The 22,669-nt window shown below is 38.1% G+C and overlaps 1 protein-coding gene across 1 annotated transcript in view; it reads left to right on the top strand.

Moving 5' to 3' along the window:
- Nucleotides 1-5,434: 5,434 nt before the first annotated feature.
- Nucleotides 5,435-22,669, top strand: part of STK3 (serine/threonine kinase 3) — a 255,658-nt gene continuing 238,423 nt past the window's right edge. The window contains exon 1 of the mRNA XM_029923871.1: nucleotides 5,435-5,630. Within this exon, the coding sequence (XP_029779731.1) occupies nucleotides 5,605-5,630 (26 nt within the window). The 5' untranslated portion in view covers nucleotides 5,435-5,604. The remainder of the gene's footprint in view (nucleotides 5,631-22,669) is intronic.

Below are 22,669 nucleotides of genomic sequence, written 5' to 3'. Positions count from 1 at the left end.
AAGGAAAACTTCTAAACTCATTCTACAAGGCCAGCATTACCTTGATTCCAAAACCAGACAAAGACTCCCTGATGGACATAGGTGCAAAAATTCTCAACGAGATAATAGCAGATTGAGCCCAACAGTACATTAACATAATTATTCACCATGATCAAGTAAGATTTATTCCTGGGCTGCAGGGATGGTTCAATATTCACAAATCAATCAGTGTGATACATCACATAGCATCCATTCTTGATAAAAACCCTCAACAAAGGAGGGATAGAGAGAAAATACCTCAACATCATAAAAACCATATAACGAAAAACCCACAGCTAATATTCTCAGGAAAAATGGAGAGTTTCTCCTCTAAGGTCGGCAACAAAACAGGGATGTCCACTCTCACTGTTGTTATTTAACATAGTGCTGGAAGGTCTAGCCTCAGCAATCAGACAACAAAAAGAAATAAAAGACATCCAAATTAGTAAGGAGGAAGTCAAACTTCCACTCTTTGCAGACAAGATACTTTATGTAGAAACCCCACAAGACTCCACCCAAAAATTGCTAGAATTGATACCCAAATTAAGCAAAGTAGCACAATATAAAATCAACGGAAATCTTTTGCATTTCTATACACCAATAATGAAGCAGCAGAAAAAGAAATCAAGGAATCGATTCCATTTACAATTGTACCAAAAACCATAAAATACCTAGGAATAAACCTAACCAAAGATGTAAAACTCTGAAAACTATAGAACATTTATGTAAGAAATAGAAGATGACACAAAGAAGTGGAAAAACATTCCATGCTCATGTTTGAAAGAACAAACACATCTATATTACAATGTCTATATTACATAAAGTAATCTACACATTTAATATAATCCCTATCAAAATACTAATGGGGCACCTGGGTGGCTCAGTTGGTTAGGTGTCTGACTTTTGATTTCGGCTCAGGTTATGATCTCACAGTTTGTGAATTGGAGCCCTATATCAGGCCCTGTGCCGACAGTATGGGGCCTGCTTAAGATTCCGTCTCTCTGCCACAATCTTGCTTGCACATGCTCTCTCTCTCTCTCAAGATAAATAAATAAACTTAAAACAAAACCCATCATTTTTCACAGAGCTAGAACAAACAATCCTAAAATTTGTATGGAACCACAAAAGACTCCAAATAGCTAAATCAATCTTAAAAAAGAAAAACAAACCTGGATGCATCACCATGCTGGACTTCAAGCTATATGACAAAGCTGTAATGTAAGACAACATGGTACTGGCACAAAAGCAGACACACAAATCAACTGACGGGAATAGAAAACCCAGAATTGGGTCACAACTGTATGTTCAACAAATCTTCGACAAAGCAGGAAAGAGTATCCAATGAGGGGGAAAAACAGTCTCTTCAACAAATGGTGTTGGGAAAACTGGACAGCAACATGTAGAAAAATGAACCTGGACCACTTACACCATATACAAAAATAAATTCAAAATGGATTAAAGACCTAAATGTGAGACAGGAAACTAACAAAGTGCTAGAGGAGAACGCAGCAATCTCTTGGACCTTGGTCATAGCAACTCCTTACTAGACATATCTCTGGAGTCAAGGTAAACAAAAGCAAAAATAAACTATTGGGACTTTATCAAGATAAAAAGCTTCTGCACAGTGAAGGAAACAATCAACAAAACTAAAAGTCAGCCTACAGTATGGGAGGAGATATTTACAAATGACATATTTGATAAAGGGTTAGAAACCAAAACCTATAAAGAACTTATCAAACTCAATACCCAAAAACTGAACAACCCAATTAAGAAATGGGCATAAGACATGAATAGACACTTTTCCAAAGAAGATATCCAGATGGCTAATAGACACATGAAAAGATGCTCAACATCACTTATCATCAGGGAAATACAAGTCAAAACCGCAATGAGGTACCACCTCCCACCTGTTAGAATGGCTAAAACAAACAAGACAGGAAACAAGCTGTGTTTGTTTTTGGTGAGGATGCAAAGAAAGGGAAACTCTCTTACACTATTGGTAGGAATGCAAATTGGTACAGCCACTGTGGAAAACAGTATGGAAGTTCCTCAAAAAATTAAAAATAGAACTACCCTACCACTCAGTAATTGCACTACTAGGTTTTTATCCAAAGGATATGGATATGAAGGGGCATGTGCACCCTGATGTTTATACCAGCATTATCAACAATAGCCAAATTATGGAAAGTGCCCAAAAGTCCATCAACTGATGAATGGATAAAGAAGAAGTGGTATATATACACAATGGAGTATCACTCAGCCATCAAAAGAATGAAATCTTGTCATTTGCAGCAGTGTGCATGGAGCTAGAGTGTATTATGTTAAGCAAAATAAGTCATTTAGAGAAAGACAAATACTATATGAGTTCGCTCATATGTGGAAATTAAGAAACAAAACAGATTAACATAGGGGAAAGGAAGGAAAAATACAATAATAAAAACAGAGAGGGAGGCAAAGCATAAGAGACTGTTAACTATAAAGAACAAATTGAGGGCTGATGGAGAGGAAGAGCTAAATGTGCGAGGGGCATTAAGGACTGCACTTGTGTTGAGCAGTGGGTGTTTTATGTAAGTGATGAATCACTAAATTCTACTCTTGAAACCAATATTATACCATATGTTAACTAACTAGAATTTAAATAAAAAATTGGGGCAAAAAAGGATGAATTTGGAACTGAATGGCATACTTACTTTCACTTAATATGTAGTTTATCAATTACCTATGTCTGTTAAAATTGCTGATGTTTTTGTTGTGTAGAATCCACTCATTCATTCAATAAACATTTACTTAGTGACCATAATGTTCTAGGTACTTATAAACATAAGCAGAAATTGTAGGCTATTGCCTATTAAGAGTTCTTCCATTTTTTCTCCCAATTTTGTTTCCTCATACTCCTCCTGGCCATAAGCTTGAGGGAAGGCCAGTGCCAGTCTCAGCTGCAAACCCAGCTCTGGGCGGGGGGGTGGGGGGGCGGAATCACAATTGGTCTAAACAGGTTTTCATGATTCCCGTTTTCTTTGCCAGCGATGTGTCTGTGACACAATTCTGGCCATTAAGACATGAAGGGAAATCTGTAAAGGGGCTTCTACAATGACTTTTCCCACCATTTTGAAAAGTGGTATTCAGAAAGAAATAACCCTCTTCTGTGGCTGGGCATTGTCATGTCTCCATGTGGTGTCTGGAACTTTGGCAGCCATCATTGGAGGGGAGGGAGCACCGCAGAACAGGAAATGGAAGTAAATGAAAGAATTAATCAAACCTAGAAACACCTACCACTAGGCTTCTTGTTTTAGAAATCATTTTAAGTTTTTTTTTTTTTTTTGGTAGTTAACTGATATGCCCAACTTTTGAGATGACATATGTCAGTAAGATTTGTCCTTATTCCCAAGAGGTTTACAGTTTGGCCAGAGAAACAAATAAGTGAAATAAAAGTTTAAGATTGCTCTGATAAAAGAAGACAGTAGTTGAAGTTAAATGCAACATGCTAGTTCCAGCTCACTATAAAATTAAGTTAGAAAAGGAAACATTTCAAAGGAAAATGTTTTGTTAAGTTGCCTCTTGAAATACTTCCAAGTTTCCCTGCAAATAAAAAGTTACATAATGTAATATATTTGATCAGAGCTTTCTGCCCCCAGACACTTCCCCATTATGGTAGAAAAGACTAACAGTTGTTAATTAGAATTATTTTTCATGTAAACATAAAAATGATAAAAAAGAGTCATATAAACACAGTTGCAATAAAAATCAGCAGCAAATACAGCAAGGAAAAAAATATTTATGTTAATATTTTTCTACCCAAAAAACATTGTGGTGTATGTGTTCAGTGACAACAAATGCAGTTTTGTTATTAAAGGGAACTGGGTCTCAAATTGCAGATTCTCTTACATTTCTCTTAGAACACCCAGTTAGGGATTCTCGTGAGCTGTTTGCTAGTATAAATAGAGTGTGCGCTTAATCTCCATTCCAACTGGAATGGTTGGAAGCAGAAACACTTTACCCTACTTTCATAGTTACACAAAGCTGATGACCCTTATCTAGATCTCAAATTTTTCTACGGCTTTCAATTGTTCATAAAGGCTGCTGCATTTATTTGCAGGTTGGACGATAATTTTTATGCTTTCCTTCTTGGAATCTTCAGATTGGCTTTCCACAGACAAATTAAAATGAAGACTTGAGGCATTTTTTTTTTTGTTTTGTTTTGTTTTCTGATTAATTCAGGAGACAACCAAATCTTTTTATGTAGTAACACAACACACCGGGCAGGCTGGCCTCCAGGCCTTACCACTTACTGTTCTCTGGGCTTCCTGGTTCTCTTCCCCTTGCAGTCTGCATAGGGCTCCCCTGACTTCTCACTCACCCTCTTGCTGAGGCCTTCCCCGGCCAACCAATCTAAATTTAGGGGGGAATATAATGGTTTGAAAATAAATTATGTAAGTTTCTTAGGTATCAAAACTTATTATAAAAGAGGAAAACTGCAAATAGACAAGTTTAATTTGGATTAATGTTCATCAAGTTCCTTTATTTAAAATTCTCTTCATAGACCGTTCTAATCTTCAAAAAAACGCTATGACTCTAAGTCTCGATAATTTCTAACGAAATCAAGCAAACTCATTACATAGCACCTTGATATGGTCCTAAGAAAGATACTTACATATGGAGTTCAAGATTGTATACAAATGATGTATGAAGGAATCAAATTACCATGAAGTAAGGGCCTTAGCGCTTGACATGAAGGAAGAAAACAAAACTTTCCTGGGTACTTTTCTATGCACCATAATTTGTGATAGGTTTTCCAGGTTAACCAAGTGAACAGCTGGCAAGACCACAGCACAGTGAAATTGGCGCACCGAGAGATCTCACTACAGTAATTATTTTCTTTCTAATTAGACGTAATTATAGTGAAATGTAGCGAGGAGCTTGTCTACAATCAACATCAAACAAGAATTTCCAGAAAGTATCCCTATTGCTGTAGCTACAAATGTCCTATGGCTGGGAGAAAGCATAGCCAATAATTATAAACAACTAGAGAGGGAAGCGTGGGCAGTTGGTAACACTTCAAAAGGCTGCATAAGATGCTTGGGATGTGTCCCTGAGAAATCCAGATAAATGAGTCAAATCGGATTGGGGCAAAAAGCAGTGAAAACAAGTGTGCAGCGGCAGCTCTTTGCCGGCCAAAGGAACGTGCCCATGGCCAGAAAAGGCAGGTTCTGAGTCGCTACTAGGCGTTAGCTTCTAGCTCTTCCAGTCCCCGCGCTTTTTTTCCCCTGCCAGCAATGTGGCCGGCGGGTCCCTCCGCCCCCGACTCCGCTGGCCAGACCTGGGCCTGGCTCCGCCCACCATGCCTGGGCCGCGTCTGGCTCCGCCCACTCTCCCAGGACAGCGGCTGGCGGCCGAGGGGCGGGGCGCGCCGGGAGGAGCCGCACTCCCGAGCGGGAGGGGGATCCGCCGCGGAGTTACGGGAAAGTTGGTCCGAGTTCCTGGAGTTTCCCTCTGTGGTTCCCGGGGCTCGGCCGGCCGGTGCCCCGGCTCCTCTCCTCCCTCCGTCCTTCACCGCCCACCAGATCCCTCTTTCTGTCCCCCGCCGCCATGGAGCAGCCGCCAGCGCCGAAGAGGTAACGAACGTGGGGAACCCGGAGAAGGAGGGAGGCGGCGCCGGCGGGCGGGGGCGGCTAGGCCGGGCCGGACCGCGACCCGCTTCGTGACTGCGGGGTCCTGGCCAGGCCCATCGGGAGTCGGAGGCAGGTCCGAGTGCCGGGCTGCGTCTGTCCACCCGCCAAGGGGGCCCGAGGGGAGGCCTCGCCTCGCCTCTCCGGCGGCCTCCGGGCCTGGCGGCGTGGAAAGTCTCTGGGCAGCGCAGGGCTCCCCGTGGCCGGACTCCTGGGCCGGGAGTTCACGAAGCCCCGAGACGGAAAACTAGGAAATTAATTAGGCAACTTACAACCCTGTAGGCGTTCTTGTCAAATGTTTTTCATAATACAGCGTTGTATTTGAGAAGACGGGTTATTTACTTACAGTTTAAGGAATTCAGTATTAATAGCTACACAGTCTGTTTGTAAAACTTGTGGATACTGCATTGACAGGTGTTCTACACCCTATTCCCTTCAAGTTCAAAGTATTTATGGATGCAAGACAGTGGGAATCTTAAATTAGAACCCCTCCCTCATATTTAAAAAATTTTTTTTCTGGCATATAAAAATAGTGATGCTTTGATATTTACTGTTAGTTTATATTTCATCTTTAATATATTGGGAGAGTATGAGTACACAGTAGCTACTTTTAAACTAATATTTGAAATGATCTAGCTAAATCAAGGTTGTCCGTAGTTCCTAGTGTGCGTTTTTCCCCCCCAAGAGTGAATCAATGTCATTTAACTGATATTGTTTAGAACATTTAACTGAAGCCTTTCATTTTTAATTTGTAATATAAAGGTACAAATCTATCTCCCAGATAGTGCTGTTGTGAAGATTAAGGAGTTCTTGGGTTTTGATGCTTAGAGATCTTTGGATGAAAGGTGATATATTCAGGAACATGTAATAATTGAAAAGGTAGGAACTTCGTGAGCTCTTGTGAATTGTGTAACTAGACATGTGAGCCTTAAGGCCTGGAAACCATCTGCTCAGGTGAAAAAAGGAACGTTGTGCAGGGGCTTCCAAAAGAGACCTCCTCTCACACAGAGTTCTTGATAGATTCTTAACTGGCATTTTGTAAAGTATTAAATTCTAGTGTCAACTGAGCCCCCAGTTTTAATACCCTAGAAAAAAAATGGGAACGGGACACCTGTGACATAAATGCCCTAGGGCCAACTTAACTCCAAATTGAAGTAGAGGTTCTCTCTGTTCGCTAGCTCTGAGTGATCAGAGTTTCGTTAGAGTTGTAAAAGAACCTTTGGCCTTGTAGGGGCATTAGAAAACCTGGGGGGGTCAGGGGAGACGGTGGTGGGGTATGTAACCATTGCATGGTCATTTATACTTTGCAAAGTGGTGCTTGCACATCTAACAGACTTATTTTTAGCTCTCTTCAGAGAGACTTATGTTGATCCAGGAAGGCATTTCTGAAGACCAAGATATGTGACATTAATCCCATATATTCGAATATGGCTTAAGATTATGTTATAGCATTTGCATTTTCACAACATCATCATTGCAGCCCTATTAGATAGATTGGATTACAGGCATTGATCCTGTTTTATAGCTGAGGACACTAAAAGTTTGCCACATGGAAGACTGTGACAGGGATTACTGACAGTGAGTTTTTTTTCTCCTGTTGATCATTACCTTCTAATAATAAAATATAGCTGCTATTAAGATCATTTTATTTGCCAGGAACTTTATATACACATCCCTTTATTTTATTGTCCTAAGAAACAGAGATCTTGACTCTAATTTACTATGCTCATTCTACATTTAATTTCTTCATCTGTAAAGTGTTCTTCATCTGTAAAGTTTTGAGGATTAAATGAAGACGTGTGTTAAGTACTTAACCCAGTGCTTTTCAGTGTGTTTGAATATGATAAATGTTGTTGGTTTATTTTTTCCTTGTTAATCTTAGAAACTCAGGTTAAATAATCTGGTCAAGTGGAGGAATACCAGAACCCTGAGTCTGATTGGCTGCACAGGGCTGTACACCCTCTCACTGGGTATAGTGACACCTGTTGCTTAAAACTCACTTGCTTTCTTAGTCTTCCAAGATGTGGTGGTCATTTCTGGGTCCAGTCTTGCAGGTTCTCTGCTTGCTCTTTCCCTGATCTCTGTAGGAATGTCACTTTGCTTTTCTCCCTTGGGTATGCTCAGACACCTTTACATGGTCACATGTATATTGCTCATGTTCAGGGAGTCTGGATGATCAATAGCTGCTATTTGGTTGGCTTTTTTGATTTTTTCGTGCAGATCTACTCTTTTGTTATTCCGTCTAGTTTGTCACTAGGTCCTGTTGAATTCTCCATCAAAAAGTCTGGATTCATCTTCTTTTCCCTTTTTCATTTTTGGTACTACTGCCCCATTCCTGGGTTTTATGACCATCGAACTTGATTTATAGCAATGCCTTCCAACCAGGTACTTTAGTGCAGTGGTTTTCAAGGATTTTTAGCAGTAGAAAGGCTCTGTTCAGAGTAGACATAGGGCACTAGGACCTGGTTCTCAGTGCGTTACCCCCTTCTCTTCCCATTTGGCTGCCCTACAGAACCTCCTAAGGATCCTAGGACTCTGTTTACTTTAGTTCATCCTGCACATGGCTTCTGATTTGTTTTGTTAAAACATCACTTCCACTATGCTATTCCTTTTTTTTTTTTTTTTTTTTTTTTTGGTTAGGGCACACTAGTCTATTTAGTACCCAAAGCCCCTACCCCAAAACCCCAGCTTTTGTTACTCTTCTCCAAAATGAATCTGTCTTCCTGAAGTTTTCTGTTTTGTTTTTTTTAATTTAGGTTGTAGGCTGTGGGTACTCCAAGCTTTGCTTTTGTTCATGCTTTTCTTTTAAAGAAGTTTCTGTTAGTTTTTGCTAGTAATCTATGTTTTATTCTCCCTTCAAGGCCTGCTTCATAACGTATCTTGTTTGAGTACTTTCTAGCCTAGGGTGTTTCTCAGTATTCCTAATATTATAACCATTTGAGTATATGTCATATTCATAGTGTTCTTTATTCATTTACAAAATTTTAGATATTCAAAAGCGAACTTAATAAGTACTTATGTGTCACATTATCCAGCTTTAGAAATAAAATATTACAAATATAGTTGAAGCTCCCTAAGTATATCTCTTCTCAGTTGCATTCGCTCCCTGTGCCCCAAAGGGTAGTCACTGTCCTAAGTTGGGTATTTGTTATTTCTATATATGTCTTTATAGTTTTAGCATGTTCATATATATCTGACCTGGAGTTAGGCCTGGTTTTAGGCCTGCCTTTGCTCTTTGGTATCATCCTTTTTCTCTGGGAGTTGGAGATTTCCACTGTGCATCCAGATCTGAGCATCATGACTAGAGGATCTGGAAGGCCCCCCTTACCTCACATCATTGATTTGGTCTCACCAACAAGGCTGTGTTAAATGTAGGCAATAGATGTGGTCACCGATGGTCACTGACTTGAGAGTCAGAATAGCTTTTAGATTCCCCAGGTTTCCTTAACAGGTCTGTCATAGAGGTCTTTATAAGCCCTTATTAAAATGAAGTTCCTCTGGGAAGGAAGTCCATCAAGTGGTTATTAATTACTAGCATATTGGGAAGTTGAGTTTCTCAGACTTTTCTGTAGGGGAACTGCTAGATGAAAGAAAAATGACCACACGATAGATAAGTTTTGATAGATAGGAATGGGCCTTCACCAAGTAGAATGTTAATAAAAGGGGAGGTGGGCCTCTATGAAAGACAGGTGGTGGGTAGCCTGAAAACTCTGGTTGCTTATATATCTAGTTGTTACGGAGGGGACAGAGTGCCATTGCTGGAGAGATAGACTGTATCAGACAGGCCTTGTTCTAATTCTAACTGTAGAGTTAATAGTTATTTAAAATTTAAAATTCATTGGTTAAGGTATATTTGGAAGAAAAGTTGGTGTGGGACAGTGAAAACTTTGGAAGGATACTAAGAAGAGAGTAAGCTACTGAAATGTGCTTTCAAGACAGATACGGAGAGTTCTTTGCTTTAAGCTATGGTTGGATTTTTTGGTAATTTTTTTCCTTTTTTTTTTCATAGAGTGTAAAAGTAGTTAGGGGAAGTAAAGTTGAAGATTCGAGGTAAAATATTGGGGTTATAAAGTGCATTCACACAAATGAAAAGTGAAGGTAAGAAAACCATTATTTCATAAGTGAAAGTGTTGCTATGAATAAATGGCATCTCAGTCAGAAGATGGATTAGTAGGGAATGAAAAAGAGAAAGTAAAAGGATGATTGGGCACCACAGTGGCTCAGTCGGTTGAACGTCTGACTTTAGCTCTAGTCATGATTCTGTGGGTTTGTGAGTTCAAGCCCCACATGGGCTAGCTGCTGTCGGCATGGAGCCTGCTTTGGATCCTCTGTCCCCTTCTCTCTGCCTCTCCCCACTGTGCTCTCTCAAATATAAATAAACATTAAAAAAAGGATGATGATATGGAAGGGTAAAGTATAAGGTTTTCATAGATTCCTCAGCACGAGAAGCCAATATCAGCCTGTAGCATCAGTAGCCCTGACCTTAGACCAGAAATTGGGAATGCAGATAAAGAGAGAGCAGGAACTATCCACTTTTGGAATTGAGCTGTGCGGAACAAAGCAACAAACCAGATAGGTAGATAGTAGAGTATGACGAAAATCATGAAGACATCGCAATGACAGGAGTTATGGGCTTCACTTTATTCTGTGTTGCTAACTCATGTGTTCTTGGAATGTTACAAAGTAAAATTCTTCTGTGCTTGTAATTGTAGAGATTCACTAAGTGGGGAACTAGAGTTTTCTTTGAAAAGATGACCTCTAAGAAAAAAAAGAAACAGAGGCCAGTAGCCTCCAGTAGGCCATGCGGGGAGCTTCCAACTTTAGAGGCAGGCTAGGGAAGGAGGTTCTAAGGAGCTCAGGGGGAAAGAAGAGAAACAAACGGGAGCATCTCTTTAATGACGTGTCCCTAAAGCATATCTGTCCTCCCTTTGGCTTTTCTTGGTTAATTGAGGATGACACCAACTCCTTTCTAATTAACTTAGGTCCTCTGGATGGGACCAGTCAGTTAGTTAGCAATTCCTTCCTAAAGACGGGGGACAGTCACATCTGGAGCAGGTCCTGGTGAGCAAACTTCAGTTGCACTATAAGACAGGAGATAAACTCAGTCTTTAGCCAACCTGAGGCAAAGATTAATTTATCCTTTGCTCGTTTAGCGGCTGAGAGATAGCATATATTAGTACTGAAGAATTAGAGATGTAAAGATAAAGGTAAACGTATATTAAACACAGCTATGTTGAAATTTGTTTTTCTGAAGTAATCTAAATGCTCATTCTAAAAGTGTGTTTCAATAGAGCTTTAATAATAAAAGACTTAGGGGTGCCTGGGTGGCTCAGTCGGTTAAGTGTCCAACTCTTGGTTTTGGCTCAAATTCTCAAAGTTTAGGAGTTTGAACCCCACATCCAGCTCTACACCGATTGTGTAGTCCAGAGCCTGCTTGGGATTCTCTCTCCCTCTCTTTCTGCCCCTCCCCCGCTCACGTGCTATGTCTGTCTGTCTGTCTGTCTCTCTCTTTCTCAAAATAAGTAAATAAACTTTAAAAAAAATAACAAAAAGGTTTTAAATTGTGTACTTCTAGTTCAGATTGTAGAGGCAGGGAGAAGTGCTTTGAATTTAATTTTTCTGGTTTCAAAGAAGTCTGTGTTGAACTAAGGGTACTGTCACTTCAGGCCATCATATATTAGTGGCTCTCAGAAAAAATATATATATATTGATGGTGAAACCCAGGACAGGCCCACATGCATATCAAACTGAAACAGAAGTTTCTTACAATGTACTATGTAGGATGTTTTTGGTATTTTTCTACTTTCTGTTCTGTTTCGTTGAAAAACTGCTAGTCACGATCCACCAAATTGTTTTCATGACCTACTAATGGGTTGCGATCTGCAGTTTGAAAAAACATTGTTAACATATGTAGCAGTGACAGTCAAGAAACTGATTTCATTTTAGACTCCATCCTCATACGTAAGAGCTCTGTGATGGCATTGTCAGAGGAATCCAGACTGGGGTAACTACCTGTATACACTGTAGAAATATTCTGTAAGGGTTTAAAAAGGATGAGATAATAGGGAGAAAGGAAGCTGTTATTTAAAAGTCACAGTATTTTGAACACTTTATATAGGTCCCAACTGAAGTATGGGAAAATGGAAAACAGTGATCTACGATGTCTGACAGAGTTCACCAAAGAATATGTAATGCGTAAATGTTGCTATCACAAAGGCTCACTGGCCTCCTGGTGTAGAATGACTGCATGCATAGCTATAAATATGATCGCCTCAATTTCTTGATTTCCTACCAGCTCCCCTTTCCTAAGTACCAGAGGTCTTTGGTTTATCTGCTAAGGAGAAAAGTTACACTATCTGATAGAAACTTTCTTTTTTATTTGTCCCAAGCTTCTTTTTTTGTTGAGATTTTATTTGAATTGCCTCATATTTTAGAATTATCCTAATATCAATTCTTAGCTCTTAGAACAGATCCTGTGTTTGACCTGTCTCATTACAACTGTTTTTTCCACAGTCTAAAATTGAATAGATACAAATAAACATGTAAATAGACATGTATAAATATTATAAATAAGTTCATTGATTGCATGTCACGAATAAGGTACCTTCAAGGAGTATCTTAAAGGACATATCTTACAAAATGACTTGGTAGCAAAAAGAGAATCGCAGAAACAGTTACTATTGCTGATGATTAATCTAGGTGTACATGTGATATGCACATTGGTTCTGAATTAGTCTATACATTTTACATGATACCAGACATCTTAGTAAAGAGGTCATGTGGAGTGACAATTTCAGAGAGTTGCAGATATCTTGTATAAATATTAGTATCTTGGTATACACACACACTCTCTCACACTTAGAAAACTGGGAAATTGTTGAGCATGTATGATTCCAAAGATGAGGTAGTTTCTATAATCAGAATATAGAATGTTACTACCATCTGTCCAGATCATTTTTCATTTTCAGGATTTTTGATTCTGTGAGATCATTGGACCTAGAGTCCTGTATTTGGAAAGGAATGCAAGTTAAAATTATTTTTGTAACTTAGGTGAACCTTTTACAAATTTGAGGAAAGCATAAGTTAAAGATGATGGGCATTTAATTTCCTTGACTCTGTCACTCTGGAGCTAGTTCATCTCTCCCGTGTCTGCTGAGTTGCCTCATTCTCCTATTTCTTTTCTAAAAACTGGCTTTCTTTACTCATTGATCATTGCTCATGGCAGCAATTGGCTGTCAGCCTTGAGTTCATTTATTTGCTCATTTATTCATAAATTTGGTAATTATTAATGAACTGCCTTTCAAATGCTAGATCCGGGGTGCATTGCTAAATGAAGCACGTGAAATCTTTGACCTCATAGAAGAACATCCACTCTAGTTGGAGCTTGAGCTGTGAATGATGGCAGTAGCTCATATTGATAGAGAAGAACATTGGAACCTTTTTAATAGGACAGTTGGACAGGGCTTCTCCAAGAAGGTAATACTAAAGCTGTGACATGGGTTTTGAGTAGTTATCTTCATGAGTATCTGGAAAGAGTATTCCAAGCAGAGAGAAAGCTGTGAGAAGGCCTGGAGGTGGCAAAGAATTTATGTGTGGGAGGAATTGAAATGAGGCCACGGTGGCTGGATTGTAAAATGGGAGAAAGTGGCTGGAGATGAGGTCAGAGAGATGGGCAACGATTCAATGATGCAGGCCATGGAAAGGAATTTGGATATAAGAGTGCAGTGGGCTGTCATTAAAGGGTTTTAAGCAGAGTTTTAAGCAGTTTATGTTTTTTAAAGATCATTCTTGTTGCTTTGGGTAGAGTAGATTGTAGAGGGTTAAGAATAAAAGCAGGGAAACAAGTTAGGAGGCTATTGGAATGGTTCATGTTTAAATGGTGGAGTCAGTGGACTTGGAGAGAACTGTGGGCAGATTTCAATTATATGTTGGAGTTGGAAATGAAGATATTGATAGACTAGATATGGGAATTGAGGAAGAAAGAGTCAGTTCTGGCCCTTAGGTTTTGTGTTTGAGCCACCTGGGAGTTGGAGGAAGACCTGGAGAGAACAGGTTTGGGTACCTTACAGTCTATTTCTTAGAATTTCCAACTCCCAGAAAAGTGAATGTGTTGGGCCCCGAATGTAATATTAAGTGGTTCCTTTAGAAGAGGAAGTGAATTGGGAGGAAATGATGGCCACTAACTTCTTTTTTTAACCTCTTTTTTCATTCTGTTAGTCTAGAGAATGGGAAACGTACAAGCCTTTGTTAGGTGTTTGCAACGTTCAGGTGTAACCTTCTATTAAAAAAATGTTTTTACTGCAGAATAAAACACTAGTAAAAAACAAATGCATGGCTTGACGATTACTGCCAGGCTGACACCTTTGTAATCACCAGTCAGGTTAAGAAAAAGATCCCTGTTCCACTCCCTTCCTGCTGTTCCCTCCCAGTCCCAGCCGCCTTTCCCCGTAAGTAACCCTTCTCCTGACTTTTATAGTAATGACCAAATGTGCATTGCTCGACACTCTAGGGTTCATCTTGCCAATTAAAAAAATAGTTTTTATAGGAGTTGTTACTTTTATTTTATTATTTTTTAATGTTTATTTATTTTTGATAGTGCACAAGTGGAAGAAGGGCAGAGAAAGAGGGGGACATAAGATCCGAAGCAGGGTTTGCACTGACAGCAGTGAGCCTGATGTGGCGCTCGAACTCATGAACTGTGAGTTCATGACCTGGGCCAAAGTCAGACATTCACTCGACTGAGTTTCCCAGGTGCCTGGGGAGTTGTCATTTTTCATCTTTACACTAGTCTCTCTATTCCTTTTCTTTTTCCTGTGGAAGGACTCAGGCTGTTTATAGTTTTTCACAGCATGGATTTTGCCGATTGCTTACACAAGGTGCGGTTCCACCTGTTCTTTTGCTCTCCATGTTTTCTCCAAATGGTTAACTGGATCCAGAGACTGATGGGCCCAATTTTGATCCCATCAGAATTGTTATAGGTGGTGTTTGGGAAGACTATATTAGTCACCTAGTGTCTAGTTGTGTTTCTTTTTTGTGATATTAGCAGCTGCTGATGGTTAGTGCTGATTTATGTTAATTCATTGGATCTTGCAAAATGGTGCATTTCTAAATCCATCATTTTATTTTCGTTTATTAGTTGGAATGTTTTCATAGGGACTCACTTCCCTCATCTTTTGTTTGATTGCCCAGTGGTACAGTTTATAAAAGAAAACAGGGAAAATGCTTGATTCTTCCCCTTATTTACCCATTTTCAAGAGAATGAATTAGTTCCCTACTTTTCTCCAAAGGGAACCAATTCTTTTTTTTTTAAGTGCCATTATGAGCTAATGGATTTAAACATATTTGATGGATTTTATTTTTTGAAGTTTAGTTATTTATTTTTTAGAGAGAGCACACATGGAAGGGACAGAGAGTGAGGAGGAGAGAGAGAATCCCAAGCAGGCTCCGCACTGACAGTGGGCTTTGAACTCACAAACCATGAGATCATGATGTAAGCCGAAACCAAGAGTTGGACAGTTAACCAACTGAGCCACCACATTTGATGGATTTTAATCCATTGCAGTTACTGATGCCGAGGCTCAGAGTGTCCCCTCATCTTTGGTCAGTGGGAGTCCCTTCAGGGACAACATGACCTGTAGCTTCCTTGTTGTCAGCAGTGATAAGATATTCAGGGCTCATCATGACCATTTCCTGTCCTGGATCTGGAATCAATCATTTCTCCAAGAAGCACTACTTTTTTTTAGTGAGAAATGATATTTCAGGACCTTAACCTGGGCACTAATGTGGTTAGTGCCACTTTAAGTAGTGTATTTTTATAGATAGGAAACTGACTCCTTCTTTCTAACTATGGGGATAGTGTGTCAAAAAATTTGATAGCACTGGAAGTTTTGAGCTTCTTCCTCTGGATAATATCTCCAGTGTACGTTTATGTTTCTAAGTTTAAGTCAGAAACTGGGTGTGTGTAGACAGATTCTATGGTAGAGACTATTTTGAGTGGACTTTTGCCTTCACGTTCTCCCTTCTCTTACTTTGGTTACCCTTTGACCCACTATTATCCTAATATCCAGTCTTACTGCTTTCTCACTTCTAAGTGTTTCAGGTGACCTAGTTTCTTCTTTTCTTAAACAAAAAAGATACAGAAAATAAAAGAATCTAAGACAAAAACCACTACTAGTTGATAAGATTAGATTTCAGGCCTTAATTTTTAAGGTAGACCTTTTAGCTTGCTCTGTCTTGCGTACATACAAGTGTATCTGTCTGTGCACAAAGAAAATTCAAAGCTGCTTTATAAATCCAATCCTAACTGACTGCAGTGTGGTGAATTGCAAAATGAAGTATATCCAGATATTAAATGTACGTTATTCCTTTTTAGTTTTGATATCAGCCTTTCTTGTTAAGTTTTATTGTGCTTTTGAGTAAATAATACAAGGTATTTATCTCAGCGACGGGGTTGTTAGCTTACATTTGATGCTGTGTCCATAACTTTACAAAGAATTAGTTTTGGTATAATTACTGTATTAAAAGACATTAGGTTGGATCTATAAGTTGATATGTTGGACCTATAAATTAATATGTCTATTGTCTTGCAGTTAAACAGCAACTAGTAATTATTTTACAGTGATCATATATTCAAACATTTTTAGTAATCAGTGAAATTTGGATCATAGAGGGTTGACTCAAAGAGAAATGATTGTTATGAAAAATTATAGTTTATGTAATTTCTAAGAATTATAAGAAATAAAGATAAAATGAAACAATGGAATCTCATAATGTTCCAGTGGAAATTAAAAATATATATACTAATTAACTCTTGAGAGGGAAGTGTTTTGATGATTTTCTTTCCCTGGCAGAAGGAATTTTCCTTCCATGAACTTGATTCTTAATTGTATACTTCCAAGGTATTTTGTTTTTGTTTTTCTAACAGAAGAGAATTCAAGTACTAGGCTAATGATAAGACAGTGGGATTCCCCCCACTGCCTTTTATATAGACTCTCAGCAATTGATTAGATAGCTGTAATTAATATTCATAAACCCATGTGATTTCAAAGAGCCTGCCAAAATAGTGATATGGTTATAATTTTAACTATAGTTGGCATTGTCATGAAGTATGGTGTACCATGTAATGGATTTTCCAAATAAATGAAGTAAACCAGTTTAAGCATTATATTTTAAAAATATTTTACAAACACTTTTATACAACCACATTTGATGGAAATCATTCCAAAATGAAGGCACTTGATTCAGACTTTTGAAACTTCAAGAAAGCAAATCATCTTCTTTTCTCGTTTGTAAAAACAGTGATACAAACAGTTCATAGAATTCTTCATAGTGTTAGTTCATAGAAAAAGTCAAGTGTGTTCTTTTGGTGTGTTTGAAGCTTTGTTGCTGTATATAGCTGGTGTCCCCCTAAACTTAGTCTTGTCCTTTACTGTTATCTGTCATTCTCATTACTATGTCCATCTTTAAACTGCTACTTATCTTAGAAATAATGACCTGATCTGACAGCTGCTCTCCCTTTCTGGAAGAAAAGTACATACTCTCTGTGTCTGTTTTTGCTTCCTAGAGGTCTTTTTCTCTTCTGGGTTCATAGTACATCTTGAAATTATCTTTTGACCAAGAAGAGGAACATTATATACAGTGTAGGGGAGAAGAAATTGTTCCAAACTTCCCTGAGTTCTTAAGTTTTAATATGAAATTAACCAAAATTTTTTTGCCTATAAAAAGAAACAGGATATTACCTTAAGCCCATAGAATTCAGCTAAAAAATTTCTGTCATTTTGGAACATTACTTAGATTTTGGTAACTCATGATATTTTTACCAAAGTGCATTGGAATTTCAGAAGATATTTATACTTGTGCAAATAACAGTAACGTTACACTTAGAGTTGTTTATTTTTAATTTCTATGGGCAAAATATTTAGGCTATTTATCTTAGAATGATCAAAAATATTTTCTATTAGATATCCTTGGGATTTTATTTTATTTTTCTTAAAAACCCCAAAACCAAACAGGTAAAAATAATCCCAGCTTACAAAGGCAAAAATTACTGGGGCACCTGGGTGGCTCAATTGGTTAAGCGTCCCACTTCAGCTCAGGTCATGATATCATGGTTTCTGAGTTCTAGCCCCGCGTTGGCCTCTGTGCTGACACCTCAGAGCCTGGTGCCTGCCAGGACACAGGAGTTCTGTGTCTCCTTCTTTCTCTGCCCCTCCGTCTCTTGTGCTCTTTGTCTCTCTCAAAACAACAACAACAAAGCAAAAATTATTTTCATAAAGCACTGTGATCCTCTTAATTTGTTTACAAAGAACGACAAAGAAATACCGAGAAATGGCTTCATGTGTGCTGTTACTGTGTAATCAAACTATGCTGAGAAATCAAGCAAGAGAGTGTCCATCTGCCCAAACAGCAGAACGGAGCCACTGTATTCACAGTTCTCATCTCTATTTATGAAAGCCTGTAAAAATTAAACAGAAAGCAGAGTACACAACTCACTGAATGATACACATGTTAATATTGTCAGAGTTTAAACTTTCCTTGAAATTACACTTTGATTTATGTAGTTACACCTTTAATGTATATATATTTGAGATTATTATAGTTAATTTTAGTATTCTAGGGACGGGAGTGAGGAGTTGTCAGGGTACAAGGACTAAATCCTTATATTTCATCTTCAAAATTTGCAGGGCAGGAAATAAATGAGGGACAAAATATATGAGTAAATCCAGTTTTTAAGTGTACGTAGTGTCTTTGGCACAAATCATAGATTTTTCTGTATAACAGGTACATAGTTGACCATGGCAAGTTTCATATGGAAGTATCCTCTTTTATTTTTAATCAATTAAAGATTCTCTTCCCTTTTTTAGTTCTCAAATTTAGGTATGGTTATCGAGTATTTAAAAATCTTTATAAGGACCTGGGTTAAAAGTTATGAGAGTTATAGTTCTGCATAGTTCCTATAAGATTATTTTTAATTTTTATTTTGATAAGACATGAATATGTCAGAACATTTTCACATGTGCTGTTTTGTGTTTCTGCCTTTTGTGGCTTTGTGTGTGTTTTTTTTTTAAACTCGTTATTAATAAGATAATATGCAAAGCTAGGGAGTGTATTGCAACATTTCTTCGATAGGTTTGTTACAAGAAATTAAAAAGAATTGCTTTCCAGTTGCGGGTAAGTGAAAAGTTCTTAGAAAATAAAAATGAAGGACTCTGAAGGGTGAAAGAAGGAGAAAAATCTCAGCTTCTTTTCCTTTAAAGCTCTTTGCCAGGAAATTATAATTTTAGAGTACTTTTGGGCAAAGAGCCCAACCTGAGAGGAAATGGTATGATAGAGCTGAAAAATAAGACTTTAATTTTGAAAAGTCTTCTATCCATTGTAGAGCATCTGTTTTCTTAGGTGGATTTCATCTCATTCTAGTGCCAGTAATTAACTAAATCCTCATAAATTTTAAGTAAATAGTGTATGAGATCATCTAATCACATCTATTTGTCTATTAAAACAATGATGCTTATGACAAAGCAATAAAAAGCCCGAGCTTTCGAGTCAGATGGACCTGGGTTCTTGTCTTAGCTCTGCTGCTCACTCAGCACTGTGGTGGGCAAGTTCCTTAACTTTTCTGAGTCTCAATATACTCACTTGTAAAATGGAGGTGGCAATAGTACCTTTCTTTGGGTTTTGTGAAGATTAAATGAAATGGTGATTGTAAAACATTTGTCTGTGAAGGCATTTTCTAAAGTGTTTCAAAAATGTATCAGTCACTGTCAACATCTTTTGAAGAAACACATAGCTTTCCAAAGGGATATAAGGACAATTCTAACTTGGATACATATGCTCTAGTTGAGTTAAAAAACAACAACAACAACTAGTTCTATTACTTTAGAGCTATCTAAGTATTTACAAGATGTCTGGCCTTTAAAAAACAAAAAGCAGAACAAAAGATCCTTGAATTTTATTAGTTGGGGGTAAAATGTCCTTTCTATGCTTGGAGTAAAAAAGATGTTTGATTTTGTGGATTCAGGACAGTGTCATTGTTGTGGAACTTAGAAATTATTATTTAAGGCTAATATTGAGACTGCCATTGCTTGATAATAGAACGTTGAAGGACCAAAGAATAAAAGCCTTTCATATGTTTTAAAGATGTTTTACTTTTCTAACAGTAGTCAGGATGAAACTGCTAGGATTGAAGTGGAGAACTTATTTAATTTAATTTTTTAAGTTTTCATATTTATTTTGAGAAAGAACACAAATGGGGGAGGAGCAGAGAGAGAGAGAGAGAGAGAGAGAGAGAGACTCCCAAGCAGGCTCTGCACTGCTAGCACGGAGCCTGCCCAATGGAGGGCTTGAACCCATGAGATCATGACCTGAGTTGAAGTCAGATACAAACTGACTGAGCCACCCAGGTACCCCGAGAACTTAATTTTAAATGAGATATCACATAGAAGATGCAGCATAGTGCTTAGCATATCGCAGTAATAACAGTATCACTGCTACTAAAAGTTATGACTTATTAAATAGCCACTGTCACTAGTAATAAAGCTACCAGTAGTGTGTGATCACTAAAATATAGGGACATTTGCTGTAAAAGCAAAGCACATTGAAAATTACAGAGCTGAAATGAGGTAGACGGTCCTTTAAGAGGAAGGAATCTGTTCTTGCAGAGTCGAAGTTCTTTTCTTCTGCTGGATTTGCACTCTGACCAAATCCTCCTTTCCATGATTAGTTTCCCAAGAGATCTAGAAGACATATTCTGATTATTCTTGACTAGGGAGCTAGATCTAGCAATGTAGGAAGCCTTCCTTTTTGTGTCTGTTTAAAAGTCTGGCTGGGGGCCCCTGGGTGACTCAGTTGGCAGAGCATCCGACTCTTGATTTCAGCTCAGGTCATGATCTCATGGTCGTGAGACTGAGCTTCATATCGGGCTCCGCACTGGGCCTGGAGCCTGTTTTGGGTTCTTGCTCTCCTTTGTCCCCTGCCCCTCCCCCGCTCAGAAAAAAAAAAGGCTTTGGCCAAAACAAACATTCCAAGTAAAAAATGGGGAAAGGACTTGAGTAGACGTTTCTCTGAAGATATACAAATGAACAATAAATGTGTGAAAAAAGCTCAGTATCTCTAAACATTAGGGAAGTGCAAATCAAAACGACAGTGAAACAAATTCATACTGTTTAGAATGACTATTTTATATGTATATAACTCTCCAGACTTATACATGTAATATATGTAGACATACACATGTATATACATATGTTTGTGTGTGTGTATGTATATATATATCTATATATCCTTGTCCAGAAAATAAGTGTTGTCTCAGCTTACTTTCATTTAAAGCCAGAAAATAAATGTTGTCTAGGATGTGTAGCAATTGGAATCCTTGTACACTGGAATGTAAAATAGTACAGTCAGTGTGGAAAACAGTATGATGGTTTCTCAAAAAATTAAACATACAATTACCATATGATCCAGCAATTCCGCTTCTAGTTCTGTGTGCAAAGGAATTGAAGGCAGGGACTCAAAGAGGTATCTGTATACCAGAGTTTATTTTCAGCATTTTTCACAGTAGCTGAAAGGTAGAAGCAGTCCAAATGTCCACCAATAGATGAATGGATAAGCAAATTGTGATATATGCATTCTGGTATATTATTCAACCTTAAGATGAATGAAATTGTAATACATGCTACATACAACATGGATGCATCGTGAAAACATGCTAAGTGAGAGAAGCCAGACACAGGAAATGTGATTCCATCTATATATGAGGTACTCAGAGTAGCCAAATTCATAGAGACAGCGAGCAGTATGGTGGTTATGGGGGACTAGCGGAGGGGAATATGGAAGTTCTCGAATGGATGAAGAGTTTTAGATCAGGATAATGAGAAGTCCCGGGGCTGGATCGTGGTGATGTCTGCACAACAGTGTGAATGTACTTAGTGCCACCTAACTGTACACTCAAAAATAGTTAAAATAGTAAAGTTTTATATCATGTGTATTTTACCACAACTAAAAAACAAAACAAAAACCCTTATGCAGTCATAAGCAGCTGGCTGTGCCTTCTTTCTCCTGAAGTTTGTTTAAGTCTCTTCAACGCCAAAGAGATGATGTCCTTAGCAGAAGTTACCACCTGTGTACAAACTTGTAAACTGCTGCTGGAAAGCTGGAAGCAGAGAAAAGGAAGGAAGAGGATTAAATATAGTCCTTTTGGTTTTTTCCTACTTTGAGCCTTTTATGACTGGCCTGCTTCTTGCACGAAGCAAGTTTGGTGCTAACAGACTTCTCAGAAAAAGCTGCAACTTCTGACTAGCTTCTGAACTCCTTCCCCTAAATTTGCACTTTTTCTGTCCTACCCTCATATTTTCACATAATTTCATGCAGATGATTTCATCTACTTTGTAGATAAGGTTGGGATTCTGTGGCTGGCAGGAAGAAGAGCTACCTTATGTATTTTCTTCTTAATTTTATTTGATTACTGTTCTTACATAATTTTTGCTCCTATTACAGAAGGGCAGTTTCTTCTTTCCCCCTTTTTCATCTAACCTTCGAGCGTGTCCCTTATACTTTTATAACTTTATTCCTGCAGTCATATTTTTGTTCCCCAGTTCTAGAATCCTTAAAATCTCTATTTGTAAGGCTTCATTCTTTTGGAACATGCTCAGGCCTTGCCCATCTAATAAAACTACTTTAAGGTTACAGGCTTTCAGACATTGCTTGGAGATCAGAAACTTTTTTTCCCCTGTTCTCATCCCTCTCAGATCTCTGTTTCTTAAAGCTTTTTCTTTCTCTGGCTTTCCAATTTTTCTGTTGCTTCTTTTTCTCTGTATTATGTGCTCTTCTTTCCAATTCATAATTGACACAGACTTTGCATTTTCTGTTTTCTGTCTTCTCTTTTTTTATTTTTTAAATTTTTAAAAATTTTTAATTTTTTTGTGGTAACTTTATTTTTTTATATTTTTTAATTTTTTTTTTAGAATATAACACTATTTTTTAACATATGC

Source organism: Suricata suricatta, chromosome 15 (genome assembly GCF_006229205.1).
Source record: "Suricata suricatta isolate VVHF042 chromosome 15, meerkat_22Aug2017_6uvM2_HiC, whole genome shotgun sequence".
NCBI classification, from domain to species: Eukaryota; Metazoa; Chordata; class Mammalia; order Carnivora; family Herpestidae; genus Suricata; species Suricata suricatta.
Note: the sequence above shows the minus strand (reverse complement) of the source record. Positions and strands in the feature narration are given on the sequence as shown.